This window comes from Oryctolagus cuniculus, chromosome 13 (genome assembly GCF_964237555.1).
Source record: "Oryctolagus cuniculus chromosome 13, mOryCun1.1, whole genome shotgun sequence".
Taxonomy (NCBI): Eukaryota; Metazoa; Chordata; class Mammalia; order Lagomorpha; family Leporidae; genus Oryctolagus; species Oryctolagus cuniculus.
In genome coordinates, this window is record NC_091444.1 from 106,094,843 (window position 1) to 106,110,692 (window position 15,850).

The 15,850-nt window shown below is 49.3% G+C and overlaps 1 protein-coding gene across 7 annotated transcripts in view; it reads left to right on the top strand.

Annotated features, from left to right (window-relative positions):
- C13H10orf67 (chromosome 13 C10orf67 homolog) overlaps positions 1-15,850 on the top strand; it is a 118,955-nt gene that overhangs the window by 101,248 nt on the left and 1,857 nt on the right. For 3 of the 7 annotated variants that reach the window (XM_070056147.1, XM_070056149.1, XM_070056145.1), the window contains one exon: positions 58-115. In XM_070056147.1, the coding sequence (XP_069912248.1) occupies positions 58-115 (58 nt within the window). The other 4 variants (XR_011381747.1, XM_070056146.1, XM_070056148.1 and 1 more) reach the window with 4 other exon arrangements.

Here is a 15,850-nt window from a genome sequence, read left to right on the forward strand (position 1 = left end):
CATGCGCCCCGTTGGCCGTCTTGGACGTTAGTAACGGGCCTGTTGGTTGACCCATAGGTAGACGCTGAGTGCATGGACGTCGACGAGCCAGTGTCCATCCCTGTTCCGCCCAAAGGTAAGGATCTCGCGCTCGGAGGTGGGGCCCCCACTCAGCGCAGCCCTCGGCCGGCCTGACTTTGCTTTTCCTTCGCGCCCTGGGTGCATGGGGGACTTGTTTCGGCCAGGCCATCACTCGAAGCTTAGGTAGGCCGAAGCCCAGGCTACCGACGTGTAGTTCGAATGGCCGCTCCCTGGGAAGGAGTTCAGTCCTACTTCAGAGCCAGATCCTGTCTCAGCGCGAGTCCCATTTCTGGCTCATTAAACCACCAGCAAACCCGAAGCTCTCGTTACATTCTGCCGGTGCCCAGCGCCTAACTGTCTACTGTGCAAGCAGTGCCCCTGAGGGTCCCCAGGGTGGGATAAAGTAACTTGAAAGAACGTCTTTATTTTCATTTGAGAGGGAGAGAGAGAGAGAAAGCCTCCATCTGCCGATTCACTCCCTCAAAAGCCTGCCATGGTAAGGGCTGGGCCAGGTCGAAGCCAGGAGCCAGGAGCTCAGTCTAGGGCCCATGTAGGTGACAGGAACCCCTTTACCTGAGCCGCCATCTGCTGTCTCCCAGAGCGTGCATTAGCAGGAAGCTGGGCTGCAGGTGGCCCTAGTGATGTCTTAACCACAGCACCCAAAGCCCACCCCAAAAATGCATCATTTTCTGAAAAGATTTATTTATGTGTTTGAAAGGCAGGGCAACATAGAATGGGAGACACAGAGAAAGAGAGAGAGAGAGAGAGAGAGAGAGAGAGAGAGAGCTCCCATTTCCTATTTTACTCTCCAAATGGCTGCAACAGCCGGCTCTAGGCTAAGCCGAAACCAGGAGCCAGAAACTCTATCCTGGTCTCCCACGTGGGTGCAGGGGCCCGAGCACTTGGGCCATCCTCCACTGCTTTCCCAGGCGCACTGGTAGGGAGCTGGATCGGAAGCGGAGCAGCCAGGAATCTAACCGGCACTCCCGCATGGCATGCTGTCCTTACAAGCAGTGGCTTAACTCACTGCACCACAACACAGGCGCCCAGGGACTCATCATTTAAAGCGTATTAATCTTCATGGGTTGTAAGAAGCATGTTGGGTTAGCAAACCCTGACGGTATTAGTTCGAATGATTATTGATGATGGTCAAAGAGCAGGGGAACATTTAAAGGTAGGTTACATAATGCGTCTTATGCAAAGAAGAGAGTGTGAAGAGTGTGATAGGAGTTTAAATCGTGGGTCCCTACATTCTCCAGTTTTTGAACACTTGAGCAGGGAGGAACCTGTCTCCTCCCTGGGCCTCTGTGCATGGAGACGGCTTTTCCAGGGCTCGTATGTCTGCTTGCAGAGGCCACGCTGGGTATAAAGGAACCTTAAGCCACCGTGGCTGGCTGCCCCGGCTGGCTCCCCCGAGCTGGCCGTTAGGTCACAGTGACACTGAGACTGGACTCACCGCTCACATGGGCCAGCTTACGAGGCAGCAAGCTTCGAAGGCACTGGCATTTAAACCAAACTGATTCATCTCCGGACTTCTCAACAGTTCAAACCCGTCCGGGAAGTTACCCCCGATCCACCTTGCTGTAAAAATGTGGCTTCAGAATCCGTGCTCAGCTGCACTGTCCCGCTGCTCAAAAACACAGTGGAGGGTCTTGCATCCACAGTTGGCTTTCCACAACCAAGCGACTCAGTTTTCAAATCTTTCCGCTTGAAGTAACACCAATGACTTTGAGGGGTGCCTGGCATGTAGGGCAGCCACAGCCAAGACGAGCACTGCGACTTGCTGACCTCAGCCCTGAAAATGCAAGATTTAAAGTCACTTCCTCTCTGTCCACTGAAAACCCTCCTAACTTCATTCGTTCACTTTTTTTTTTTTTTTTTTTTTTTTGGCTTTGCCGGTGCAATGGAACGTAAAGGCTTTTTGACGACCCGCACTACTGCAATGTGCCACAGGGCTCTTTGCTGTGCCTGGCAGGGTGGCCAGCGTGGCAGTGTTCACACAGGGAGTCTCCAGAGAGGGCTCTGACACAGCCCCCAGCCACCTTCCTCCTCCTGAAGATATTTTCAGGAAGTAATTCTCGTTCACAAAAGTTTCCAGTTAACTGGTTCTGGTTAATCCACTTGTCTAAAATAAGTAAGCAGTGCCGGGGCAAAGCTGCGTCACTAAGGTTCTAGTGTGGGGAGTAAGGATTCATCCCCTTAGAAAGAGGAGACCCGAGCCTAGCGCTGTGGCATAGCAGGTAAAGCCATCACCTGCAACCCTGGCATCTCACGTGGGCACTGGTTTGTGCCCTGGCTGCTCCACTTCCGATCCAGCTCCTTGCTACGGCCTGGGGAAGCAGTAGAAGATGGCCCAAGTCCTTGGGCCCCTGCACCCGCGTGGGAGACACAGAAGAAGCTCCTGGCTTCAATCTGGCCCAGCCCTGGCCATTGTGGCCATCTGGGAGTGAACAAGCAGATGAGAGACTCTCTCTCTCTCTGCCTTTCAAATAAATAACTATTTTAAAAGAAAGAGGGAGGGTGATGGCCTGGCCTGGACAGTGCCCAGGGGGTTTTCCGAGGACCAATGGGTTCCTGATGTAACTGCAGGAAAGGTGTGTGCCCTCTTCAGGCCCGAGGGAAAACTAAATTTCTTCAAAAAATTCATAGAAAATGAAATTCGAAGAGAAGTTTAATTTTGATGCAAAAAATAGAAATATCTGCATAGCTTTTTTAATAACATGCATTTTCCATGAACTTTTTGAAGATCCCACATGTGTGGATTTCAACACCTTTTACAACAAAGTAAGTTTTTTTTTTTTTTGAAGATTTATTTATTTATTTGAAAGGTAGAGTTACAGAGAGAGAGAGAGAGAGAGAGGGAGCAAGCTTCCATCTGCTGGTGCACTCCACAAATGGCCACAGTGGCCAGTGCTGGACCAGGCCGAAGCCAGGAGCTAGGGACTTGATCCGGGTACTCTAACTTGCCCCAAGCCTTCGCGCGTGACAGCATGTTGTCCTGTGTCCAACGACTCTCACAGAAGGGCAGTAGGTGATGCCGCAGCGAGGGCAGGCACGGGCCCTGGGGACTGCGGTCCCAGTCTCAGTGAACTCCAGACTCTGTGGTGACGTCACCTCCATGCCCCCCCTGCCTGGTGGCGTGCGGAAGGAGGCCCACCTCACGCGCCACGGGTAGAATCCCAGGTAGGATGTGAGTGCCGTGCCTGTCCAATCCCTGCAGGGCTGTCCCCAGTATAGTCCCCAGGGGAGCCTGGCGTGTCCGCGCCAAGCCCTCCACGTGAGCCGCGCAGCCCGAGCAGTGGGACCTCGTACGTTGAAAGAACCAGGCTTTCCTTTGCTTCTTTAGCAGCTCACTTTCTGCTGGGCCTAAGCACAAGATAACATCCAGCGTTAGAACAAAATTAAGTGAAATAAAATATTTTTTAAAAAATCCTTTAACACCAGGCTGCGTCCTTCCTAAGCAGAATGGAAACTTGGGCTAAGGAGAGCAACAGGGTCATTCCTGCAACACAGGAACCAGTCCTTGGTACTATTCGGAAATAAGAAATGAGGGACACCACTTCGCCAAATTTCAGAGCCGTTTGCTTTTAGCAGCAGTAATTGTCCTGCGAGCGTGCAGGTAGCATTATTAATTTGTTTGCTACTTAGTGGTGATAAAATTGGGGATCTGAGCCACCCATTGTGCACCGGGCCTGGCCCTGGATTTTATGTACTCAAGAAGACCTTTCTCACAGACCAGTAATTAGGTGCTGTTGACATTGTAATCTCTGGAAATGTTGCTAATGAGCCCCAAAGACACGAATCTCACAGATAAAACCTCAAAGCAGCAGTGGCTTGTCAGGAAGAAAGAGCTCAAACAGCGGTATCGGAAACACGGAAGCAGGAGCAAACTCACACGTAAACTGAGATTACATTGTGTGGCGAATTCCCTGGGACTCCGCGGGAGGAAGCAGCAGCGGGGACCGGGATGGCTTTGACAGGGTATAAGTAAGACACTTTCTTTTCACCGCTTGAAACCTTGAACTTGCCAAGTGTGTGCGATCATTTCCACCTCTCTGTTGCTTTACGTAGACGTAACCCTCAGTATCACACAGGTGGCTGGAACGCACAGGACAGATGCATGTGTCAGCTCTAGTCAGTGTATGTGACAACGTTTAAAACGTACATGCAGTGGCCTGCGGTATTCTGCTGTGTATCCGGAAACAGTATGTAACATGAATTAGCATGGAATGGATGGCTGTACAGATGTCAAAGGGAGGAGCCAGTGACTCGTAAGTGAGGTCCCAGGTGGCCAGCAGTGGCCTAGTCCAGCGTTCTAAGAAGTTCCAGGCTTTGTGTGGCATCCTTGGCTCTTTGATTTGAGCTGGTTCTTAGCTTGTCTTTAGAATTGTCCTTGCTTTTCACACGATCGTTCCCGGGCCATCTCGTGCCCAAGGCATAGAATTCAGGACCTTAACTGATGAGTTAAGTCCTGGGAGATGAGAGCCCTGCCTCTGGATCTCTCCTTCTAAGTTCTCCATGGCACAGGAAAGGGCAGGGTGGCCGATTGGGAGTAGCGAAGAAATGACCGAAACAAACAGGTTCTCTGTCTAATGGAAGCTCTGTCCATAGGCCAGAGAGGGGCTTGACCTTTGTGAAAAATGTAAAGGAAGAGGAGTCCGGACTTTAAAAGCAGCGTCCACCTTTGCAATACACAGGCAGCAATTTACTTTGAATTTGACGAGACTGTAAAACTTCAGTAGAAAAAAAGCTCAAGACTAAGACACATTGAAATGTACTTCATCCGTTCGATGGACTTCCCTAGCTTAGTGTAGTTTAGCATTGCTGGGAAGTGCGTGAATGAGGTATCGTTTACTACATGCCATTAAGATCATCCTTATTAAGCCCAACCCTGGTGCTCAGAGCTCCAAAGAGCATGAGGTAGGAGACACGAATGCTCTCTGCTCTGTGTGTGGCTCATTCAGCAGTGGGCTGTGAGCTGGATTCTGGAAGCTTCTGCGGTTTCCTGACCCACTTCAGCTGCCTGGCTGTGGCCCGACACTGGTCATGCGAGAGGCCCTGTGGACCACCCCTGGACAGCCTTTGTGGCGGTCACACACACAGGACACAGGGCGCAGTCAGTGCAGGGACGACGGGGTGCTTGTGTTTTTACGTTAGGACTGGTTCTGTTACAGACACGGCAAAGTGTCCCAGGGTACGTATGCAGTCAGGCAAACCTGGGAACTTGTCAAGGCACCCTAGAACCGAATTTGACAAGACGCCCTTGTATATGAGAGACGCCCTGTTCACACTCCTTCCCACTACAGGAAGCCCAGGTTCAGAAAACTGCATCGGAAAAGTGGGCATTGATGGGTGCTGGTGTGTGAAGATGGCACTGGGATCTTGTCCTTGGTGATATTCCTGGACAGTTCAGTGTCTTGAAAAAGATGTATTTATTAATTTTAAATGTGGAGAGAGAGAGAGAGAGAAAGAGAGAGAATATCTCTTCCATCTGGCCGCAGCAGCTGGGCTGGGCCAGGCTGCAGCCAGGAGCTCCATCTTGGTCTCCCACAGGGGTGGTAGGGTCCCAAGCAGTTGAGCCCTCACCTGCTGCCTTCCCAGGCGCATGAACCAGGAGCGGGGTGTGGCCGAAACTCACCCCTATGCTCCGATGTGGGCTGCTGGACTTGCAGGCAGCAGCTTAGCTCCCTGCACCAGTTCAATGTCTTTCGTCAAAGCTTGTCACCTCACAAGGCAACACTGATCTGGGAAGAGCACTTCATAGGGAGAAGGGTTGTGTCCACTGTCAGAGTCTGCACACATGTAAGCCAGAGGTCACCAAAAACTGATGAAATGATGTCAGGGGCCGGCGCTGTGGTGTAGCATGTAAAGCTGCCACCTGCAGTGCCGGCATCCCATATGGGCACCAGTTCAAATCCTGGCTGCTCCACTTCTGATCCAGCTCCCTGCTATGGCCTGGGAAAGCAGTAGAAGATGGCCCAAGTGCCTGGGCCCCTGCACCCACGTGGGAGACCTGGAAGAAGTTCCTGGCTCCTGGCTTCGGAATAGCCCAGCTCCGGCCACTGTGACCATTTGGGGAGTGAACCAGTGAATGGAAGACCTTTCTCTCTCTCTCTCTCTCTCTCTCTCTCTGCCTCTGTAACTCTGTCTTTCAAATCAATAAATAAATCTTTTAAAAATGATTTCAGCATTTATGTTTTCCTATTGGTAAAAATACAATTGAGGAAGGGCTTACTTTCTTCATGGACAAAGTTTAATGTAGAAACTGTTTTCATTTTTGCTGTGAAATACTGGAAAGATTGGGAAGGTAGAGAGCGTGTCACGCTGAACACCACTGGATTTTGCTGTGCTGGATGCATAAGAGAAAGCAATCAGGAAGGAACTGGAGCTGCACCACCTGCATGCCCCAGGGCTACCGCTGCCTGGTTTCAGAGCTTGTCAGTCTCAAGTGCGTTACATGGCTGCACACGCACATGGCACACGTACACATAGTGTATAAGACGTTATATGACTACACACGCACACATAGTGTATAAGATGTTATATGGCTACACACGCACATGGCACTTGTACACATAGTGTATAAGACGTTATATGGCTACACACGCACATGGCACATGTACACATAGTGTATAAGACGTTATATGACTACACACGCACACATAGTGTATAAGATGTTATATGACTACACACGTACATGGCACACACACAGTTTACAATACGTTATATGACTACACACGTACATGGCACACGTACACATAGTTTGTAAGACGTTATATGACTACACACGTACCTGGCACACACAACACACAGTTTATAATATGTTATAGGACTACACATGTACATGGCACACGTAACACACAGTTTATAATATGTTATAGGACTACACACATACCTGGCACACACACAGTTTATAATATTTGCTATGCTCTCAAGTATTATGACCATATGAGTAGAAATGATAGTGGAATGTATGAGCCCTTGGATTTTTCCCAAGTAATGCTATAATGTTGAAACTGAATTACGGTATTTCCCTATACGTAGCTTCAATGCCTTTGTTCTGCCTGCCGTGGGTTATATTTCACTGTGTGAGTCCACTGCATGTCAAGCAACCTTAGTCTGAAATCCGGAATGTGCCAGCACTTGAAAGTCTCCGAGCACTGACATGATGCCACACAAGAAAGTTCCACACTGTGGGATGTGTTTCCTTCACAAAATTATTAAAACTGTCGGATAAAACGGCCTTCAGACTATGTGTATCTGTTGTGTGTGCAACATACATGAACTTCCTGTGTAAATTTGGGTTCCCCAATATGTCTCATTATGTACACGCAAATATCCCTCAACCCATGATGATCGGAATCTGAAACAGTCCTAGTGCATTTCAGACGGAGGACCCTCGACCCATACCTGGTATTCACTCTCCTGCAGACAGGAATTGAGATTCGCAGCTTGCTGGAGTAGACACCCCGGACACCTCCCGGAGGCCTGTGTGCGGAGTCCATGGGGGCACATACCAGGAGTGGAGTTACGAGTTTGAACAACGTCGCCAGATCCCACGCAGCCTGAGGAACACACGACTCGGGAGACGGAGTCTGTGTCCCGTGTTCTACTTCGCTGCTCACGCGTGGGGTCGCCTTCCTCTTTGAATCTTGCTGATCTGCTGGGTACGACATTGTGTCTCCTTTTCCTTACTTGAAATTCCCTGATAACCAACGACATTGTGTCTCCTTTTCCTTACTTGAAATTCCCTGATAACCAGTGGGGACAATACTTTTTCCCATATGTTTGTTAGTTCTTTTGGCTTCCTCTTCTGGGGACTGCTTGTTACTAACAGAGGATTATTCTTCTGAAATTGGGTGGTTTTAATTTTTCTTACTGATCTGTCTTTACAAATTCTGAGTGTTAACCCAGTGACAGTTATGTGCTACACAAAATCTCTTTTTAACTTGCTTTTGATATCTTGTTGAACTGAAGATTTTAGAGATTTTTATGTGATGATATTTTCCAACCTCTTAATTCTGGAATTGTTTATTAGCATTTTTGAAATATTACTTATTTCGGCCGGCGCCATGGCTCACTAGGCTAATCCTCCACCTGCGGCACCAGCAACCCGGGTTCTAGTCCTGGTTGGGGTGCCAGATTCTGTCCTGGTCTGCTGTGACCCGGGAAGGCAGTGGAAGATGGCCCAAGTCCTTGGGCCCTGCACCCACATGGGAGACCAGGAGGAAGCACCTGGCTCCTGGCTTCAGATCAGCATGGTGCGTGCCGGCCGTAGCGGCCATTTGGTGAGTGAACCAATGGAAGGAAGACCTTTCTCTGTCTCTTTCTCTCTGTCTAACTCTGCCTGTCAAAAAAAAAAAAAAAAAAAGAAATATTACTTATTTGAAAAGCACAGTTATGGAGAACGAGGAAGAGACAGAGAGCCCTTCCATCTGCTGATGTGCTCCTCAAATGACCACACACCGTGGCCAGCGCTGAGCCAGGTGGAGCAAGGAGCTTGGAACTCCATCTGGGTCTCCCACGTGGATGGCAGGGGCCCAAGGATGAGCCATCCTCTGCCCCTTCTCAGGTGCATTAGCAGGAAACCGAATCGGAAGTGGAGCACCTGGGTGCTCATAGGGGATGGTGGCTTAACTCACTGCACCACAACACAGACTCTTTTCTTAGAATTCTTAGAAAAAGTTTTCTGCTCTAAATTTTGAAGATGATCCCACATTGTTTTCTAAAAATGTTACCAATTTGTTGTTCATGTCTGGATGTCAGAGCACCAGAATTAGGTTCTGTGGATTCTGTAGTTTGGGGTCTGGCTTTTCCGTTCCAGTAGAACATTTGTCCTGCCCCTTCCACTCCTTCCCACTAAAAAAAATTATGTATTTTATATTTACTTATTTATTTATTTTTATTGATTTATTTGAGAACCAGAGAGAGAAAGACAGAGGGATCTCCCATCTACAGACCCCAAATGGCCGGGGCTGGGCTAGTCTGAAGCCAGGAGCCAGGTCTCCCCCATGAGTGTCAGGGACCCAGCCATTGGAGCCATCACCCCGTGCCTTCTGCCTCCCGGGGAGTGTTAGCAGGAAGCTGGCATTGAGAGCGGAGCCAGGACTGCCACCCGGGCACTCCTGTGTAGGATGGATGTGAGTGTCCCAGCCGGCGTCGTAACTGCTACCCAAGCGCCGGCCGCTTTCCCCACTGGCACCGCCTCTGACCCCTGACCCCTGGCACATGCCAAGTCTCTGTCAGGAGGGATTTTTCTGAGTTCTCCATTCTGTGCAATTGACCAAGTTTCTTTCCTGATAGGGCGTTAACCTTGCTTTTGGCTGGTGCTGCGGCTCACTAGGCTAATCCTCCGCCTGCGGTGCTGGCATCCCATATGGGCACCGGATTCTGTCCCAGTTGCTCCTCTTCCAGTCCAGCTCTCTGCTGTGACCCAGGAAGGCAGTGGAGGATGGCCCAGGTCCTTGGGCCCTGCACCCGCATGGGAGACCAGGAGGAGGCACCTGGCTCCTGGCTTCGGATCGGCACAGCGCTGGTTGTAGCGGCCATTTGAGGGGTGAACCAACGGAAGGAAGACCTTTCTCTCTGTCTCTCTCTCTCACTGTCTAACTCTGCCTGTCAAAAAAAAAAAAAAAAAAAAAAAAAAAAAAACCTTGCTTTTAACTTAAAACTTGATAGCTAGCAGAGCAAGTACTGCTAAAGTAATATATCAATTTTCCTCTTCCTCAGAGTACTGATTTTTGGTTTATTGATTCAATCAACTATTCTTTGGCTACTGGATTAATTTAGTTTTCTCTATTATTTCCATGTATTTTCAAAAGATTTTTTTACTCTAACTTAATTCTTTTCATTTTTACCACATTTTATTTTATTTTTTAAAGATTTATATATTTGGGGACTGGCACTGTGGTGTGGTAGGTTAAGCCTCTGCCTGTGGTGCTGGCATCCTATATGGGTGCTGGTTCACTTCCCAGCTGCTCCACTTCCAATCCAGCTTCCTGCTGATGGCCTGGGAAAGCAGCAGAAGAGAGGGAAGACCTGGAAGAAGCTCCTGGGTCCTGGCTTTGGCTCGGCCCAGCTCCACCCACGAGGCCATTTGGGAAGTGAACCAGCGGATGGGAGACCTCTCTCTGTGTCTCTCCCTCTCTGTCTGTAACTCTGTTTCTCAAATAAATTTATTTATTTGAAAGCACTTGGACCATCCTCTGTATCTCTCAGAGTTTGGGCTATCCTCTGTTACTTTCCCAGACGCATAAGCAGGGAGCTGGATCAGAAGTGGAGCAGCCAGGACTTAACTGGTGCCCACACGGGATGCTGGCAAGGCAGGTGGCCGCTTTACCCTCTGTGTCACAGTACCAGCCCCCATTTTTACCAAATTTTAATAAGTACATGCGTAACTCAAAAAATGTTCAATGTTTTATATTTTAAATGAAAACTGTGCCATGAGATGTTTTGACACATGAATACAATCTGTGATGTCTAATCAGGGTAAGCTTGTCTATCTAAAGAATATTTTTCAGTTGTAGCCCAGAAATTTTATCTTGGCGGCGCTTTGCTAGCATGCTACTCCTTTATGTCTGTCTGTCTGTCTGTCACTCTGCCTAAGCAGTGTATCCAGAAAACTGTTCTGTGACTGCTTCCTGTGGCCCTCACTCCCAGTCCACAGCCAGCTCCTACAGTCCGGGGGTGCCTGCTGTGCTGTGTCCTGAACTTCTGGGCCCAGCAAGTGCCTGGGCCCACGTCCTCTGTGTGGACTAAGTTGAGCTTCCGGCCGTCCCGGGCCCGTCGCCTTCTCTGATGCTGCAGCCCCAGGTTGGAAACCACTCACCCTCTGCACCCCCAGTTTCCTTTCCTGAAAGCCCCTGGGCTAGAGGAGGGAGCATTCCCTCTGACCGCGTCCAGCACATCCGGCCTCTTGGAGCAGACAGGGGCCTGGCCCTGGGCTGCCAGCAGGGGTGTCTGCCACTGAACCCCGGAAGCACAGGGTCTCCGCTAAGTGCCACAAGCCTGGGCCTCGACCACAGACTCTGGCCCGAAGTCTGAAGTCAGGGCACCGGCCGAGTTGCTCGTCCCGTGGATGGGGCGGGGGTGGGAGGGCAGAACCTGTTTTCTGACAGTCCCCTCTCTGCTGGGGAATGAAGGCTTCCCTCTGTCTACACAGTCTTCCCCCAACCCGAGTGTGTCTCTGTGTTCAGCCTCCCTTTCTGTGTGGATGCAGACATTCTGGGTTCAGGCCCCCACTGGACTCGCCTTCATCTGATCCTTGGCAAAGACCATATTTGCAAGGTCCTGGGGATTAGGACGTCAGCATCCACGGGGCTAGGGACAGACACGGTACAGTCTGTAATAGACCGGTTCCTTTCTCTACATTTCTTCCTTTCTTTTTTTAAAAGATGTATTTATTTATTTGAAAGAGTTACAGAGAGGGAGAGAAAGAGAGAGAGGGAGAGAGGTCTTCCATCCACTGATTTACTCCCCAAATGGCCACAATGGCTGGGTCTGGGCCAGGCTGAAGCCAGGAGCCAGGAGTGTGGATGGCAGGGGCCCAAGCACTTGGACCATCTTCCGCTGCTTTTCCGAGACCATTAGCAGGGAGCTGGATCGGAAGTGGAGCAGCTGGGACTCCAACAGTCATCTACCTGGGATGCCGGCACTTGTAGACAGTGGCCTAACCTACAGTGCCACAACGCTGGCCCCAACTCTATCTTGTTTCTCCAAGTACATCGTTCTGTTTTTCGTTTTGAAGTTCCTCTTTGGTGGCCCTATGCAGTACTGAACCATGAGCTTACCATCGCATTGCACTTCCTTCTCCTCCCCGCCCCCAAATCAGGTCCTGTGTTCCGCTGAAGCGAGGGGTAAGCCACCGCCCACAATCTCGCCATCCCGTAGGAATGCTGGCTTGTGTCCTATCTGCTCTGCTTCCAATCCATCTCCCTGCTAACACACCTCCTGAGAAGGCAGTGGAGGGTCGCCCAAGGGCTTGGGTCTCTGCCAAGTTCCAGGCTCCTGGCTTCAACCTGGGCCAGCCCTGGCCATTGTGGCCATTTGGAGGGTGAACCAGCAGGTGGAAGGTGTGTGTGTGTGCGCATGTGTGTGTGTGTGTGTGTCTTGATCTCTCTCTCTAACTCTGCCTTTCAAATAAATAAGTATTTTTTTTTTAATTACAAAAACATCCTGTGTATTCAAACCAGCTGTCTTCATTTTTCTGGGCCAACACCATTTCATTTGGTTTCGACCTTGCGTCATCCACACGACAGGCCGCATGTTCACCGTGCAGGCTCTCCTGCTGGGATTAGACGCATCCCACATCAGCAACTCGCCCTCATGCTCTCCGCCTGCGTTTTCTCCACTTGCAAGACCCCAGCGGCTCAGCGCCGCCCTCACGCCCTCCTCAGTCTCTCCTGGCTGCCTGTTACCGTCGCGGAGGGCCTCCTTCCCTGGCTGGTTTTCCACACTGCGCCACTCCCCTCTGAGTCCTTCCATCCATCCGCACTGGGGAATTCTGGGTGAAGTCAAGGTCAACACAGCGGCGCCCCACCTGGCCCCTGCACGGGCGCGCTGAGCTCGTGACAAGTGACCTGCAGCTCCATGCTGCTGTGTCCCCTCATACTCTGGTCAGCTGGCCACTTACGGCCTCACGCAGGTGACCGGGTGACCAGACCTGGGGCAGCCCCTCATCATCAGATAGGCTAGCCCTGGCCTGCTGTCGTGGTGGTCTTGGGTTCCGAAGACAGCTGGACAGAGAGCACGCTGCCGTGCACAAGGAGCGTCTGAGTCCCTGTTGCCATCACCATTATTAGTCTCGTCCCTTTAGCCAAAGCCAGCCACACGGCCAAGACCAGAGTCCATCTGGGAGGGAACCGTACAGGCCATGGACACTCCCCTTTGTTGTTCATTTATGCACAGAGTTTAGGGACCTCTTCTGTAAGCAAATCACTGGTAGGCAGAAAGGACAGGATTTTTCTCATGCTTGAATTATATGTATGTAGGTATGTAAGTATGTATGTAGGTATGTAGGTATATATGTATGTATGTAGGTATAGCAGAGCTAGATTTATTGATGACACGGCAAGGAAACAGTGGGCAAGCTGGCCAGGGGAAGGCTGATAACTGAATGAATATTCTAAGAGCAACTCAGAGACCAGCCCTCAGGGCTGGCGCTGTGGTGCAGTGGGTTAAGCCACTGCCTGCGGCACTGGCATCCCGTATAGACACTGGTTCAAGTCCCATCTAATCCACTTCTGATCCAGCTCCTTGTTAATGGCCTGGAAAAAGCAGCAGAGGAGGTCAAGTGCTTGGGCCCTGCCACCCATGTGGGAGACCCGGATGAAGCTCCTGGCTCCTGGCTTCAGCCTGGCCCAGCCCAGAGTGTGCAGCATTTGGGGAGTGAACCAGCAGATGGAAGATCTCTCCCCACCCTTTACCTCTCCCTCCCTCTCTGTAACTCTGCCTTTCAAGTAAATAAATCAATCTTTTTTTAAAAAAAAAAGAGCATCTGGCCCAGGTGAGACAGGGATTCATGGAGTTGCATCAGGTAGGGTGGACCTCAGGAGCCTCTGCATTTCTACAGAAATCCCGATGCTGTCACTCAGGGTTATCTGGGAATAACCAGCCCTCCCCTTCTTAAAAAGACTTATTTATTTGAAAGGCAGAGAGAGAGAAAGAGAAAGAGAGAGAGAGAGAGAGAGAGGTGGCATCTACTGGTTCAGTCCCCAAATGACCACAGTGGCTAGGGCTGGGCCAGGCTGAAGCCACAAGGCAGGACCTTATTCAGGGTCTACCATGTCGGTGACAGGGGTCCAAGCACTGGGGCCGTCTTCTGCTGCCTCCCCAGGTGCATTAGCAGGGAGCTGGATCAGAAGTGGAGCAGCTGTGGCTTGAACCTGTGCCCACATGGGATGGCCAGACATCCTCTTTCCTTTGAGAACACTCAAAAACCAAAACATGAGAACAAAACTTTACTTTCGACGTGTATATTTTTAAAACTGTAATTGAAAAAAATTACTCTATTTCTCTGGCAATCACTAAATTGTGTGATTCCAGCATTCCTGCTCAGTATCTCAATGTCAAGGGTGAGTTCTCGGGCCCAGAGCTGTTGCCTTGTGCATAGGAGTCAACACTCTGACTTCAGATTCACACTTGCAACACTCACACAGCCCAGAAGCCCCGATGGAAGCCCTTTGCAAGGAGCCGGCCCGAGCCTCCCATGAAGTGGATTTATTTTCCTCTGGGGTGAGGACAGACTGCACTGGGAGCCCAGTCTTCCATCAAGGGGGGGTGGGGGTGGGGCACGGAGCTGGGCCTTGCTTTTCTCACAAAAGGGACAATGTGAAGTGCATCTGTGAACATCGCATAATTTGTTATGTCCCACAAAGAGGTGGGTTTTTGTTGCACACACACCAGAGCTATTTGGTGCTGTGTCACCAATGATCTGCATTCAGGTTCAGAAAAGAAATTGGCCTCAGAAGAGTGAAAGCAGAGTAAATTTTTCTTTAAAAATTAGATACAGACGGTCACTTCCAAATGCAGAGGGGGAATTTTACAAGTGCCGGGCTACCGATTAGCTTTCCAGTGGACACCCAGCCCTTTATACAGCACGGACTAGCGGTGGTCAGCTGTGACCAATGTGCTTTATTACTCCCCCGAAGAGCGGCACTGAGAGTGCCCATCTAATTAAACTGAGAAGAGTTGGGTGAACTTGAACTGTTCCAGGGACATGAATGACCAGAGAATTTCTTTGATGAGGCATTAAAGGCTGACTATGCTAACTCTTTGATGGTTTGGTAAAGTCAGTTCTTTCGTTCATTAGCATGTCTTTCAATTTTGTTGCTGTTATTACTTTTTTTTTTTTTGGTATGTTTGCAACGTGCATGAAAAAAACAAATTAAGTTTCCTTACAGCATCATTACAAACATTTTAGCCATCCTACCTTTCTTGGTAAACGTTCATGACAGCTTTTTGTAGTTCACTCTTTCAAGAGTGACATCACCTTTCAAGTCAAGGCAGTTAACAGTAGTTAAGTTGTGAAAAAAAAAATGAATAGATGCCCTGGCTTTTCATTTGAGACTCCCTAAGTTATTTTTTCAAATGTTGTCTTCTGATTTCAATCATTAAGAAAAAAAAAGTGGGCTCCAAGAGGTTATCACATTTTTCACCAGTCTCCTTAGCATTTCGTTGTAACCTGGGCAGCTTGCTTGAGCTATCACAACTTTTATGGCAACTTTATCAACAGATACACACACGGTGGCATCAGGTCACAGCGCCGTGTCTTCATACGTTTGCTAACTTGTTAGATAAATTCTGCTTTATGACCAGGGATGGATGCTAAGTCGTAATTTTGATATGTAATTCTCGTTCTTAAAATCATTTAAATATTATGTCCTTTAAATCTTAGGTAAGAAACCAAGAATAAATGATAACAAAGTCATACTTCGCATTCCCAGTGACTCCTTACATAGAATTTTTCAATGAAATGTTGTCATTAAAATAGAAAAGGCCTTTTGGCTGTGCCCATACAAGCATAATAAATTGTGTATGTTTGTGATACTGAATGACTCCTGCCCATATGCTACACCGCACAGCTACATGAATGAGGCATTTACCAAATCAGGCCCACCACATTAAACAGAAAAACAATCTTTATTCATGGTAACTTATCAGTTTCAATTAATCAACCTTCACAATGGAAATTCTGATGTGTTCCAGCAACTTGAAAGCAATAGGTCACCCCTAGGGCAGCCATGTTGTGTCTTTGTGCCTAAGTTTTTGAACAAAGCAACATCGCCAATAA